This window comes from Mesoplodon densirostris, chromosome 10 (genome assembly GCF_025265405.1).
Source record: "Mesoplodon densirostris isolate mMesDen1 chromosome 10, mMesDen1 primary haplotype, whole genome shotgun sequence".
In the NCBI taxonomy this organism is placed as follows: domain Eukaryota; kingdom Metazoa; phylum Chordata; class Mammalia; order Artiodactyla; family Ziphiidae; genus Mesoplodon; species Mesoplodon densirostris.
In genome coordinates, this window is record NC_082670.1 from 97,936,583 (window position 1) to 97,951,111 (window position 14,529).

General features: G+C 39.4%; 1 protein-coding gene and 1 long non-coding RNA gene across 2 annotated transcripts in view; one reads left to right on the forward strand and one right to left on the reverse strand.

Moving 5' to 3' along the window:
- Positions 1-14,529, reverse strand: part of LOC132496678 (uncharacterized) — a 397,701-nt gene that overhangs the window by 48,989 nt on the left and 334,183 nt on the right. The gene's annotated exons all lie outside the window — the stretch shown is intronic.
- On the forward strand, positions 2,285-4,435 carry LRRN1 (leucine rich repeat neuronal 1). The gene has a single exon (XM_060111044.1). It carries the CDS (start codon positions 2,285-2,287, stop codon positions 4,433-4,435), a length of 2,151 nt encoding a protein of 716 aa, XP_059967027.1.

The following is a 14,529-nucleotide window of genomic DNA, read 5'->3' on the forward strand; positions in this document are numbered from 1 at the left end:
TTAAGGAATAACCTGTGGCAGAAATGTTCTTAACTGAACAATTATTGTGACTACTGTCCCTGTTTTAGGATTACTCTAAATGGAAACAAAAGAGTGGAATAAACTTGTGGTGTTAATAATATTTGGAAAATGCTATTCTCTGAGGTATGTTTTTATTTTATGGAATTTCTTGATGAAAGTCAAAATCAGATAGTGTTAAATACTGAAAAGTTTTGCATGTCCATGATATATGGTAAACTATCCAGATCAGGGGGGAGGAGAATGTCAGTGTGTTTCTCCCCACAGAGAATAGCAAGGATCCACCATTATGCAACACATACACTTCCTTCTCCCACTTCTGATTTGCCAGATCTGGACTGGATGGTTTTTTAAAACTCCATCTTGTTAGCTGGTAATTTGGTTTGTGTATTTTGTAAAACAAACCAAAAAATGTAGAATTTTTCATTCTTTCTACTAAACTATAACAAATACAGAACTTTAGGACTGGATGTTTGTAGTGTTATACTTCTTGGTCCATCACAAGGATAACTGTGTTTTGCAAAGTATTAAGGTAGTAATAGTAGCAAATATGAATTGAGAGCCTGCTGTGTGTTGAACACTAGGGCTTCAAATATATTATATGCTCTATTTTATTGAATCCTTACAGTAATCTTATGAAGATAAAGAAAACACTAGTCACTTAAGTTCCTTCAGTACTCAAAGCTGAAGTGCATTATAACAAGACAACTGTAAGGAAATACATATCTCTACTTTACATATCTTAGCAAGTGACTAGAGTAGTCTTGGGAAAGCAAGACAGACACTGAATCCATAATGGCTTTTCACACCTGATTGGAATCCAGCAAACTAGCAGCATTAGCTACTATATGATGTTTACAAGCAGGTGAGCAGTACATATTTGACCTCAGAAGACCTTATCAAAGTCAACAGATGATAGCTAAATAAAATCAAATATCTCCAGCTTTCCTTCTTTTACTTATCCTCCAATAACCACTACATAGCTAAAGTTAAATAGATGAGAGATATAAGATGATAATAAATACAATTAACCTTTATAAGAATTTAATATCTGCCAGGCACTACACTAAGAGCTTTACATAGATTCCTTTAATTCTCTCAGTAATCCTATAAGAGAGATACTTTTATGACCAACCCTATTTTATGGTTGAAGGAGCTGAGGCTTTAAAAGGTTAAAAAACATATTCAGGGTGTATAGCCATGACTATTAAGTGGCCATGACATTCCCATGAGATTGATGAAATCATGCATGTGAGATTATATATATATATATATATACATGTATAAGTGTATTTGTATTTTTAATGAAGACCAGTAGTGTGGTGGAATAGAGTCCTTTTACAATTTTATTCAGTCAAGATCAGATGTGGCTATGAGAATACAAGAAAAACTGATATTTTTCTTTTGTAGTTCTGTTAGATTAATTTTTTGCATAAGAATAATTAAACTAGATCAGGTTTGGCTGAATATTTCTACAGAATGTACCGTTTGGAAAAGAAAGAATTCCTAAAAACAAATGAAGTATTAATTAAAATATAAATAACTAAAAATGAACTTTGAATCTTTAATAAACTGGCTTTCATGTTGTGCCTTCATGAGGAATTACCTTTTGATATTTTTGTAGCCATGAATATATGTAGTTTCTATGTCACCTTTGTTTTTAAAGAAATGACATCTGTGGGCTTTTCTAAGTGTTTCTACTATGTGTGTGTGTGTGAATGGGTGTGTATGTGCAATGTGTGTTTAATGTTTTTACCCAGTAATACAAGCAGTCCCAATTTAATTGTAAATGTGAAGGAACACTAAAATTAGTTAACTAAGTGTAATAATATATTAAAAGTATTCTACAGTTTAAAAGCTTTATTTTCTTTGAACATTGTTATTAGATTTATAAGTGATTATGCCTTTTTAGTAGACAAAAGAAAAGCTATAATGTATTAGAAAGTATATGGAAAAAACATAATATTTGTCCTAATCTAATTTTCAGGCACATCTCCAGACTTTGATTTGGCTGAAATAACTTATGCCACAGAGCTGTGCGCATGCCTGGAATTGAGAGACACAGGTAAAAGACTCTAAACTGTTTCCTGCCTTTCAAAAACTCCAGGAAACCATCCCTTCAGACTCTGGAGTTCTACACATCTCAACAGAGACTCTGCTTGAATGTTTACATTTTCTGCTTGCTGTCCTTCATACCACTATATAGTGTTCACCTTTTGTTAAAACTTAACAATTATCAGGAGCTGAGCTTGCTCAGCAAGCCAGCATGGCTAGGATGAGCTTTCCTTTAGCAGCTTGCCGAATGGTGCTGAGCTTGCTAATGACTTCATTAACTGGGTCTTGCCTACAAAATAGTGAGTGTCCACAACTTTGTGTATGTGAAATTAGGCCCTGGTTTACCCCGCAGTCAACATACAGAGAAGCCACCACCGTTGATTGCAATGATCTCCGCTTAACAAGGATTCCCAGCAACCTTTCTAGTGATACTCAAGTGCTTCTCCTACAGAGCAATAACATTGCAAAGACCGTGGATGAGCTTCAGCAGCTTTTCAACCTGACTGAGCTGGATTTCTCCCAAAACAACTTTACAAATATTAAGGAGGTAGGGCTGGCAAACCTGACCCAGCTCACTACTCTGCATTTGGAGGAAAATCAGATTACGGAAATGAATGATTATTGTCTGCAAGATCTCAGCAACCTTCAAGAACTCTACATCAACCATAACCAGATTAGCACTATTTCTGCTAATGCTTTTTCAGGCTTAAAAAATCTTTTAAGGCTCCACCTAAACTCCAACAGATTGAAAGTGATTGATAGCCGCTGGTTTGATTCAACACCCAACCTGGAAATTCTCATGATTGGGGAAAACCCCGTGATTGGAATTCTGGATATGAACTTCAAACCCCTCTCAAATTTGAGAAGCTTAGTTTTGGCAGGAATGTATCTCACTGATATTCCTGGAAATGCCTTGGTGGGCTTGGATAGCCTAGAGAGCCTGTCGTTTTATGATAACAAACTGGTCAAAGTCCCTCAACTTGCCCTGCAAAAAGTTCCAAATTTGAAATTCTTAGACCTCAACAAAAACCCCATCCACAAAATCCAGGAAGGGGACTTCAAAAATATGCTCCGGTTAAAAGAACTGGGAATCAACAATATGGGGGAACTTGTCTCTGTGGACCGCTACGCCCTGGATAACTTGCCTGAACTCACCAAGTTAGAAGCCACCAATAACCCCAAATTATCTTACATCCACAGCTTGGCTTTTCGAAGTGTCCCTGCCCTAGAAAGCCTGATGTTGAACAACAATGCCCTGAATGCCGTTTACCAGAAGACAGTAGAATCCCTTCCTAATCTGCGTGAGATCAGTATCCACAGCAATCCCCTGAGGTGTGACTGTGTTATCCACTGGATTAATTCCAACAAGACAAACATCCGCTTCATGGAGCCCTTATCCATGTTCTGTGCCATGCCGCCTGAATACAGAGGGCAGCAGGTGAAGGAAGTTTTAATTCAGGATTCAGGTGAACAGTGCCTCCCAATGATATCTCATGACACATTCCCAAATCATTTAAACATGGATACTGGCACAGCAGTTTTCCTAGACTGTCGGGCCATGGCCGAGCCAGAACCTGAAATTTACTGGGTCACTCCCCTTGGAAATAAGATAACTGTGGAAACGCTTTCAGATAAATACAAACTAAGTAGTGAAGGTACATTGGAAATATCTAACATACAAACTGAAGACTCAGGAAGATACACCTGTGTTGCCCAGAATGTTGAAGGGGCAGACACTCGAGTGGTGACAATTAAGGTTAATGGAACCCTTCTGGATGGTACCCAGGTGCTGAAAATATATGTCAAGCAGACAGAATCTCATTCCATTTTAGTGTCCTGGAAAGTTAATTCCAATGTCATGACGTCAAACTTAAAATGGTCATCTGCCACCATGAAGATTGACAATCCCCACATAACATATACTGCCAGGGTCCCGGTAGATGTTCACGAATACAACCTAACGCACCTGCAGCCTTCCACAGATTATGAAGTGTGTCTCACAGTGTCCAGTATTCATCAGCAGACTCAAAAGTCATGTGTTAATGTCACAACCAAAAATGCTGCCTTCGCGCTGGACATTTCTGATCAAGAAACCAGTACAGCCCTTGCTGCAGTTATGGGGTCCATGTTTGCCGTCATTAGCCTTGCATCCATTGCTGTGTACATTGCCAAAAGATTTAAGAGGAAAAACTACCACCATTCATTAAAAAAGTATATGCAAAAAACCTCTTCAATCCCACTAAATGAGCTGTACCCACCACTCATTAACCTCTGGGAAGGTGACAGTGAGAAAGACAAAGATGGTACTGCAGACACCAAGCCAACCCAAGTTGACACCTCCAGAAGCTATTACATGTGGTAACTCAGTGGATATTTTGCTTCTGGTAGTAAGGAGCACAAAGACGTTTTTGCTTTATTCTGCAAAAGTAACAAGTTGAAGACTTTTGTATTTTTGACTTTGCTAGTTTGTGGCAGAGTGGAGAGGATGGGTGGATATTTCAGAGTTTTTTAGTATAGCGTATCGCAAGGGTCTGACACAGCTGGCAGCGTCTCTAGGCTTCCAGTTTGTGTTTGGATTTTATTCTCATCATTATGATCATTATGATTTTGTTTTAGTTGTTGTGCTAAACTCAATAATGCTGTTCTAACTAGATGCTAAATAAAATGATTAATGACAGGTTGGGGTTCCCCTGTGCTTTTACCAGTAGCATGACCCCTTCTTCTGAAGCCACGAGCACACAGTACCATGTCCTCCAAAAAGCTAACACACAGTTGTGAAGCAGCATTGAACTTTTTGTAGCAATTTGGTCTACAGACTTGTAACTGGAGAAGCTAAGGCTAGACTTGTTACCTTTGTTGAATGATGTTAGTTGACTGTACTGTAATGTTGTATCAACTGAATTGAATGTTTGCTTTTGAACAACGACTTTTTTTTTTGTAATAGTTAAAAGGCTTAGAACAAGCTAACAGGCAATAGAAATATGTATATCAGATTTTTTAATGTAACTAACTACATGTTAATTGTTACCTTATTCTTTTTATCTTTAGTAGACACTTTTAAAAGACAATAATTTTGTTGTGTTTAACTCACCAACATGTGGTGTATAATGAAGACAGAACTATATAATAAATTAGTTTTGTTCTGATTTTTTTAGAACACTTGCAATAATGTATCATTTATAGTTCTTGCTAGTTGCAGTGGTGATATTTTTCACATTCCCAAAAACAACCACCAAAATAAAGTACCTATATAGCATGTTGCTTTTTAAAACTAGGCCCTAAAAAGTTTTGAATTCTTTTTCTAAGGGAAGAAATAAATATTTTAATGAAGGTATTTTAATGAATAGGATTTCTATATTTTAAATATTACTGACCAGACCTAATGGAAGGAAAAGTTCATTTGAAGAAAAAAGGTATATTACTGTATCCCATGTATAGCTAAACGTGGTAAAAGAGATATATACATTGGATATGTCACATTCCTTTTCTGTAAGGGTCTTGTTAAAATTTGATTTTTTTTTTAGCAGTATCATATTCCCCATCAAAGTCTAAAACATGCTGCTATGTAATATTCCAAAATGTATTACATGTTATTCCTCTTTTAACAGCTGTCATTATGCCTATATCCATATTAGTCCACATGTCAGTGGGGAAATATCTGCTGAGACAAGTAAATGATTAATAGAAAACAGAGCAACTTCTCTACAGTTGGCATTTTTCATCCAAATAATATACAGAAACAGTTTTGCAGAATTAAGTGTTTCACAGGTAATGTGTGTGAAATTTAGAACAGAAGGAGGCTAGATTTAGGTAGGATCCCAGTTCCACAAAGTGGGGGAGAGGGAAGATTTAAAAGTATAGGTGGAGGAAAAAGGACCCACTTGAAAATGCAGGTTGATAAAGCAGAGAAACTTTTTTAGAAGGCTGCTCTAGATGGCACCTGCTTCCACAGACATACAATCACACCAGGAACGATGAAATTGTAAAAAGGGACTGAGAGCAAGCAGGTGCCAGCTGAGCAAAAGCAAGGAAGAGGGAGAAAGAAAGTGCAGGCAAGGAAGGATGAGGATTTCTTTCTTTGTAAAATTCTTTGTTTCATGAATCACTTAGGAAAAAAATCATCACCTTCCTTCCCATTTCTAAGGTAGAGAAAAGAACTTCAAATGCTGAAGCAAGTAAGCTGCACAGGAAAACAATGAGTGTCTGAACCAGGAACATCTTTGTCCACAGCCTACGTTTGTTGGCAGAAAAACCTAGGCCCAGGGAAGCATTGTAACTTGCCCCGGTCAGACGCCTGCCCATTGAGAACTCTGCCCTCCATCTATTGCTCTGGGTCCAGCAGCCTTCTAGGTTGCTGTGCAGAGCTTATCTTTTTCAGTTCTCAACAACTCTTGGTGCCCTTGCTCCAAAAATGCACTATATCCTCAAGTTCTCATTTATTCAGGACATATTTTAGCACAAGGGCAGAGCAGAGGCTCAGGAAAGCTTCTACATTGTGGGTATTGCTGAGTACATGTGGGAAACATCAAGAATTAGAGATGCCTTGGATGCAACCTTGGGCAGGGGTCGGGGTGGGCGTGGGGTTTCCTGTTGGGGATTCTTGTCTTCAAATATCTACAGAGAGTAGTGGACTATCCAAGAAAAACAGTGAAAGGGGAATGACACCGAAGCATTAGGCCCAGAGCAGGGAGCCCAGAGCAGGCAGGAGGCATTGTTTATCCCATAAAGCAATGATTTGAACCTGGCACATAATCAACACTCAAATATTAGCGGAATAAATGAAAACAAAAAACAAAAAAACAACCATTTCTCTATTCTGGATATATAGCAATCACCAGGAAATCCAAGTGTTTTTTTGCCAACTATCTTTTGCCAGGCCACTTTGGGAGGAAAATATCCCTTTTATTCCTCCTCCAATAAAATATTTGAGCTTCTTTTTCCTTGTCCGTGCTACTTGGTTTGGTTTCCAGTTGATAGAAAGCAAAATGGCATAGCACTTTTTTTTCACCTAGCCAAGTATTTCCTCATTTGTACTTAATTTAATTTGATAAGTTCGACAGCCAGTAAAATTAGACATCAAACTAGGTCCTGATTGGTAATGGAGGTTATGTCACCTTTACCAATGAAGTGACTATTATAGGTCACTTTCTAATTTCATATTTTCCCTTTTGCTTCGGGCTGCCCTCAGGGCATATAATGTATCTCTAACCTGATTTTACAAGGTTATTTTGGGATCAGCTTCTTAAAACAGGCATTCCCAAATTTGCCTGTTTAATTAATGAGAAACTGAACTGATGCCATGAATATAAAAACAAATGCAATGTTTGATCATCAAATTTTCTAATTTGGCTGTGTGACTGGCAAAAAGGAGTCATCTCCATTCTTTCACAAACAAACAATACCGAAGTCCATTATTTTCTCTCATGTGGTTTTCTATTTATTCATTCGTTTATTTGCCAAGGACACCACAATCAGTCCTTTACTTGGTGTTTGCTTCCTCTCTCTGTATTCATCTTCCAGGGCATTTTCTTTTCTTCATTACTGGAAAAAAACATTACACACCCCTAACACTTTGCCGGGAAAACCATACTTTCTGCCTTTCTATTCATTGATAAGGGGATTTTAACTATTTCTGATGCATTCTAACTACAACTGAAAATGCTTTCTTCACTTCAATTCTTTCACTCTCACCCTGCTTGCAAATAGAGGTTTTTGTATTATTATTCATAAGGGATTGCTTGGAGGAAAGATGAATTTGAGAGTCATCATCCATCCAGAGCTCTGGAATGACTTTGGCATAGAATCCCTGCAGGACTTGATCTAATCCGGTGTGGGCATGATTTCTCAGTCCTCCCCCCTCCCTCCTTTGCAGTGATACCAGCACCAGCTCCTTCTCTCTGTACTCCAAGTCAGGAACTTAGGGTATATGGTAAGAATAAGGAGATGGCAAGGGAACTCAGTATTTTTGTACCTGCTGGTTCAGCATTGTCCAGCACACGATAACAGAATTAAATGGGTTTCTTGTATTGTAGAACTCCTCAGAGACTTGATGGTACTAATATTAATTACATAGCATTTCCCACAGCTGTTTGACCATTAGTATATTTCAGGTTACTATTCTGTACTACAGATCCTGAGAAACTGAGGATTTAATTTAATCTCCAAAACAGTCCTGATAAATTGGCTATTATTCTTCACAATTTACAGAAAAGACAACCAAGGCCCATAGGAGTAATCATTTGGTGACACCGTACAGTTCTGTAAGTGGGTGACCATGATGGGGCCCTTCACCTCCAGTTTCCTCTCCATCCATCCAGCACCCTTCTAAGGTGGAAGTGGGAGTATCTATAGAAGGTGAGAGGCTGGAGGTCACAGGGCACCTGGGGAAAGCAGAGTAAGTACATACAGGAGAACTCATGGGAGATAACACTGAAAACTTTCTCTATGTCTTAATGTTCTTCTCTCTTCCCCTTTAAAGATTTATGTGCTGGGAATTTCTAAACTACCCATCAAAGCTGTGTTCACATCAGGCTAAATTTTAATTCTAACCTTCAGTTCTCCTATTTTCTCCTCTCTGTTACCTGCTCAGAAAATTTGAAAGATTTTGCGGAGGAAATTCCAAGCTCATTCTTTCCTTAGCAGTAAATCATGGAAGGTGTATGTAAAATTAGTAACAAACTCAATGTTTAGCTCCAAAGCTTAAAGGGGGAAATGTGAAATTCATATAACTGGGCAGTTGCAAGGGTGTATATGACATACCTGGAAACAAATGGCTTTTGTACAATCACCAAGTTTGTGGAGTTGGTGGGATATTTTTATTCAGGGTTCTCTCTGTTCCCCAGAAAAAAATTCTATCCAGAGGCAGTAAGACATTAAAAGGATGTCTTTCTTTTTTTTTAAATCAATGTGATAGCCCTCCTGACATACTCCAGTTTTGTCAGTTACATACTACTTAATATGAAGCAAAACCAGTTTCACTCACTTCATGAAAGTAGCTCTGGGTGCAGAGTGGGTCAGACCATGCAGTCCTCTCCTTTCCACCTTGCCTCCCTCCCTCTCTCCCATAAGATTAAACTGACAAGGTAAATTTCAGCCTGGGCCCTGACAAAATGGTCATGAATTCCTAATAGGGGGGCTGCCCTGAATTACGTAGCATTTTAATGCATCACTCTGCACCTCAGCCTGTCTTACTAATATAAACAAGACAGGGTGGTCCTGGAGGGAAGAAAAACAAATTTACAGTGGTGACTTATGAAAGAAAAAGGAGGGAGAAACATTTTTTGTGTACATAGCCCTCTGCTAGGAACTTCACATAGATCATTTACATTTAATCCTTTTAATTGGCCCTCCTCCCCTAGGGAGTGGGTACCATTGTCCCTCCATTAGAGAGGAGAAAAATGAATACTCAGCCTCAGAGATGCAAGCAATTTACCTGAAATCGCACAGCTTGTAAAAGGCAGAACTTAAACTTGAGGTCTGTATGCATAAAACTTATTGTTTTTCCATTATAAAATGGTCTGCAGGCTAAATCTGGACCAGGAGTGTAGAACACAGAGCCCAAAAGCCAATTTGGCACTTGAGATAGAAGGAAAAATGGAGCAAAGAGAGGCACTGCTCAGAAGTGAGGACTCACGGCTTCCCTGGTGGCGCAGTGGTTGAGAGTCCGCCTGCCAATGCAGGGGACACTGGTTCGTGCCCCGGTCCGGGAAGATCCCACATGCTGCGGAGCGGCTGGGCCCGTGAGCCTTGGCCACTGAGCCTGCGTGTCCAGAGCCTGTGCTCCACAACGGGAGAGGCCACAACAGTGAGAGGCCCGAGTACCGCAAAAAAAAAAAAAAAAAAAAAAGTGAGGACTCAGAGTACAGGGGTCTAATTTAAGACCCAAACCTGAGATCAATATACGGAAATAATAGTAAGCCAGAGAGAAGAAAAAGTAAAGGACTATTTGTGATAATAAATACATGCAAGCAAATGGAAGACATTGAAGCTGAAGAAGAAAAAAACAGTTTAAAAAAAAGGGAAGGGTAGTCTGGGTAGGGGTGGAACTCAGTATGGTTATTTTTATGAAATAGGTATATCACTGTTTTACATGGAGAAACTGAGCCTCAGTTCATCAGTCTTAATTTGAAGTCAAATCTTGAAGCCAAGATTTCAACCCTGGCTGTCAGACTCTAAGGCCCAAGACTAACCACTAAACTGTTTTGTAGCTAAAAGGCACCCAGAGGACTGGGAAGGCCATCTCATTTGCTTGATTGATTTAGTTCTTCCCTGAGAGTGAGCAGCAAGAAAAAGGGTAGGTTTCATGACCTTGTAAGGATCTTGCAAGGACCTTCCTACAAAAGGTGTACAAACGTGGGATTAATGCCACGGGCTTTGGTAGGGAGAAAAATTCTGCCTCAGTCTTTTTCTTTTGTAACCATTAAGGTCAGCCTCACATTTTAATCATTTCTCTGATCTGTTTTACACCACATCACCCAGAGCAAAGACTCGTTCTGGTTCTCAGTGTAATCTAATCTTAACTTTCCTGTAAATCATTCCAGCGGACCAGTGTGTGTGTATGGGGGGAGGGCGGAGGTGGGGGAGGTTTTCAGGAGGATAAACTCCCTGGGGTACCTTTAAGTGAAGAGTTTTTATGCCATATCTTTGTGATCTCAATAGCCCTTTATTTTAAAATATATTACTTTCTATCTTATAAGAAGCAGATTGGTTTAAATACCTCCTACTCTACTGATAAAACTATGAAAAAAAGGCCACTATGAATATTAACTAAAAATGTATGCTCCTGTATTATTTTTCGTCTTGTTAGAATATCACACATAACAATGCTCTATTTCACCAAATTTTATTCCAACTGGCTTTGGTGTACCCCTGCCATCATAAGATAGTTCCTATCTGCCATTCATTTTTAAATGGTATTTTTTTTCTTCGATTATGACACTAATTATGTTCACTATAGACAATCTGGAGAAAAATAGTAAGAAAAATTAGTGTTTATCAAAATAACCAAGTGAGATTTTGGTATACTTTCTTCTAGCCTTTTTTCCCTCTGTGTGTATATTTATATATGTATATATACAATAATTATAAAATATACATATTTATGAATATAGAATTAGAACCCTGATATATATGATTTTGTATACTGGTTTTTTTTTTCTTCATGCAAAAAATAAGCATCTTCTCATATTATTTATTAAATTCTCTTGGAAAGCCTGTTGTTAAAGTCTGTATAATCATATGGGTATCCAGTGACTGAAAAATTCCTTCCTTTGGGGGCACTTTACCTCTACTACATCAAGCACTAGGGGCATAAAAATAAGCATCCCATGCCCATGCTCTCCAGTGCACAGTCACAAAGAAAGATGAACATCCACATAAGTGATCACCCAGCATAAGAGCTGCCACCAAGAGGATGAAATCGTGGCATGAAAGCACAGGAAAAAGAACCCTGGTCAGCTGGGGAGCTCAAACTTCAAATCTTACTACCTAAGCTCAGAATTAAAAGATGAGGTGAGGGACTTCCCTGGTGGCACAGTGGTTAAGAATCTGCCTGCCAGTGCAGGGGACACGGGTTCGAGCCCTGGTCCAGGAAGATCCCACATGCCGCGGAGCAACTAAGCCCATGCGCCACAACTACTGAGCCTGTGCTCTAGAGCCCACAAGCCACAACTACTGAAGCCCGCACGCTTAGAGCCCGTGCTCCTCAACAAGAGAAGCCACCGCAATGAGAAGCCCAGGCACTGCAACGAAGATTAGCCCCCTCTCGCCGCAACCAGAGAATGACTGCGCAGCAACGAAGACTCAACACAGCCAAAAATAAATAAATAAATCTATAAATTTATTTTAAAAAAATGATGAGGTGAGCATTCAAGGGGCCACCATTCAGAGGGAGGTGTTCTGGGTGAAAGAAGCAAATCCCCATGATCACAGAGCTTCCAATGACATGGAAGGCGGCTTTTCTCAGAGGAGCTGGGGATTCTGGAGGCATTCTGGCGATGAGGAAAGGGCTACTAAAAATACAGAGTAACTAAACAGGAAGCTGAGGCAGGAGGAAAGTTTTTGTGCAGAGATGAGAAGGTGAGGCTGAGTAATACAAGGGGGCTATGGGCCCCAGAAGGAGCTTTGCTCCCTATTTAATTTCTTTTAGCCATTCCACATAATCCCTGGAGGAGTGCCTTCCTGGTGAGATAAGAGAAGCTTGCAAGAGCAACTTGATAAACCTCCCAAGCCCTGGGGCTTCAACGTGGAATCTCAACTGCAGAAATACTTAAAATCCAAGCATTAAACAAATGACAGATTGCCCTAATTGCATATGTCTACCCATCAGTGGCCTGCAGTTAGTTCAGGTTTCCTTTGGTGATTGTGGTGTCAAGGAAATAGGAAGCGCATGTTTGGAAAATGGAAACTGATTATGTGAGATCTTAAAGCACAAAAACTCTCTGTTCAACTTGCTCCTTACCCACTAAATACAAATATTTCTGGTTCTCTTGTTTAGAAAAAAAAACCTGATTTTTTAACGTAAGAAACTAGGCCTTGGGCTGGGAATAGCAATAAAGAACAAGCCATACTTTGACACATCTACCTCCAGACTCGCACACTGCACCCCTCTTTGTTCCCCAAGCAAAAGAGGTAAAAAAACACTGTAGTGTAACCTAATACAAAATACTTCTGAATCTAGAATCCATTCATATGGGATTTCCTTTGGATTCTTAATGTGATTAATTCCTGAGAATAGAAATTCATGACAGCAAGAAGAGTTTGGTAGAGAAGTTTCATTTTCCTAATTCTGCTTTTAATATTAGTGGGACATAATATTTAGTAGTGTTTTTTTCATTGGGAGATTTGTCCAAGCCTATTTTCACATTCCCTCAACTCACCCTCTGAATTATTGGTCTTTCTCTGGAGAAAGATTCAAATAACCATTCTACAGATATCTTCATTCCAATCCATTTTCCCCAGACAGACAATGTAAGTTATAGTTATCTTCCCATTAGGTACATAAATCGAGACAAGCAGTTTTGTAGACAATGAAAAACACTGGGCAGTCCTAAAGTCAATAGCAGTTTGTTGAATGAGTAAATTCATTCACAATTTTGACTTTGGAGTGAAAAATACGTTTTTGCTAGGAGCAGATTCATCTTCCTAGTTAGATTTTGTTTTGGCTGGTAATAGATTTTTGGACTGCTGCAGGGAGCAGGATGGCATTTGGTTGATTTGGGGAACAGACTGCATTTCTTGTATTTTCTTTCTATTTTTCTTCTGTATTGAGGACTGGGAAACTTTGCCTTAACTTCAATCCAAGTTTCTGGATATCATGCAACCTAGGACATCTGCTTGAGCTGAGCCACTTTTGGTGACCCAGGATTGTTGGGATTTCCTGAACACACCACACAACAGCTTACATTGTCTGGGCATATAGCTAGCAACTGTCAGTGGCTTTGGTAGCCTCGAGTATTCCCCATGCAAATGAGTACATATTCTTTGTAGTTCAGTGGAGTACACCTTCCCAATTCCCAAACTCTGGAAGCCTTAGTCAAAATAGCATAGCCACCTTTTTGTTTTTGTTTTTGTTTTTCCCACAAAGCCTTGTGCTTCGCAGACAAGCAGGAATTCATATACAATCTCCCTCATGTTTCACAACTACCAATAGGCAGGCTGGGGATGAGTTTTGTTAAGAGCAATGCCACTAGGGGAGAAATGGAAAGAAAGCCATGCAACGCAGTGACTGCAGAAATGCCAAACAATGGGGACAATGTAGACAGAAAACTGCTTAGGGGCAGAGGGCAGAGAGGCAACCACCTCCCTAAAAGCTCTGTACCATGCAACCATGGTAGAAGCAGAGAAAGGACAAAGTTTGCTGAAAAAGAGCCTCTTAAATTGATCTTCTGTGAATCGGTCTCCTTTTCCCTCCTTTTCCCTCATTTTCTCTAAGCAAAGCACTCTGACATTTCTACATCACTCCTAGCCCCTCTCTCACTTGGGTTTTCTCCTGGGGAGTGAGGAGAACTTCTAGTTGGACGTAGAAGAGTAGAGGCAGGGTCCTAGTCATTAAGTTATCTTTTAAATTGTGAGACCCAGGGAAAGATAACAACTTGGCCAAATCTCCCCATCCCGTGAGTAGAGAAACTGAAACTAGAACCACGGCCTCCTGAATTTCAGAAACAGGCAAACTTAAGCTTACCCCCAAATTTCCCCACCTTGCATCAAAAAGATAATTGTATCAGGCTTATTTCATTTAGTTTGTCAAGGACAAATAATCTGTGGTCGTACAGTGTTCTGGTTATGAAAGTCCTGCTTTTAACTCCTACAATATAGGTGGGAAATTCCTTTCTGTTTTTAACCTCAACACCTTGCCCATATCAACTGCGCTGAGCAAAACCACAGGTAGCACCCCCGTCCCAAGGCCAATTCTATTCTTGAAAAGAAGCATTTTTTTCAAAATATAGGGGACTTCAT

Bases quoted from the DNA above. Each gene is read 5' to 3' on its own strand.
- LRRN1 (XM_060111044.1), top strand. From the start codon at position 2,285: ATGGCTAGGATGAGCTTTCCTTTAGCAGCTTGCCGAATGGTGCTGAGC.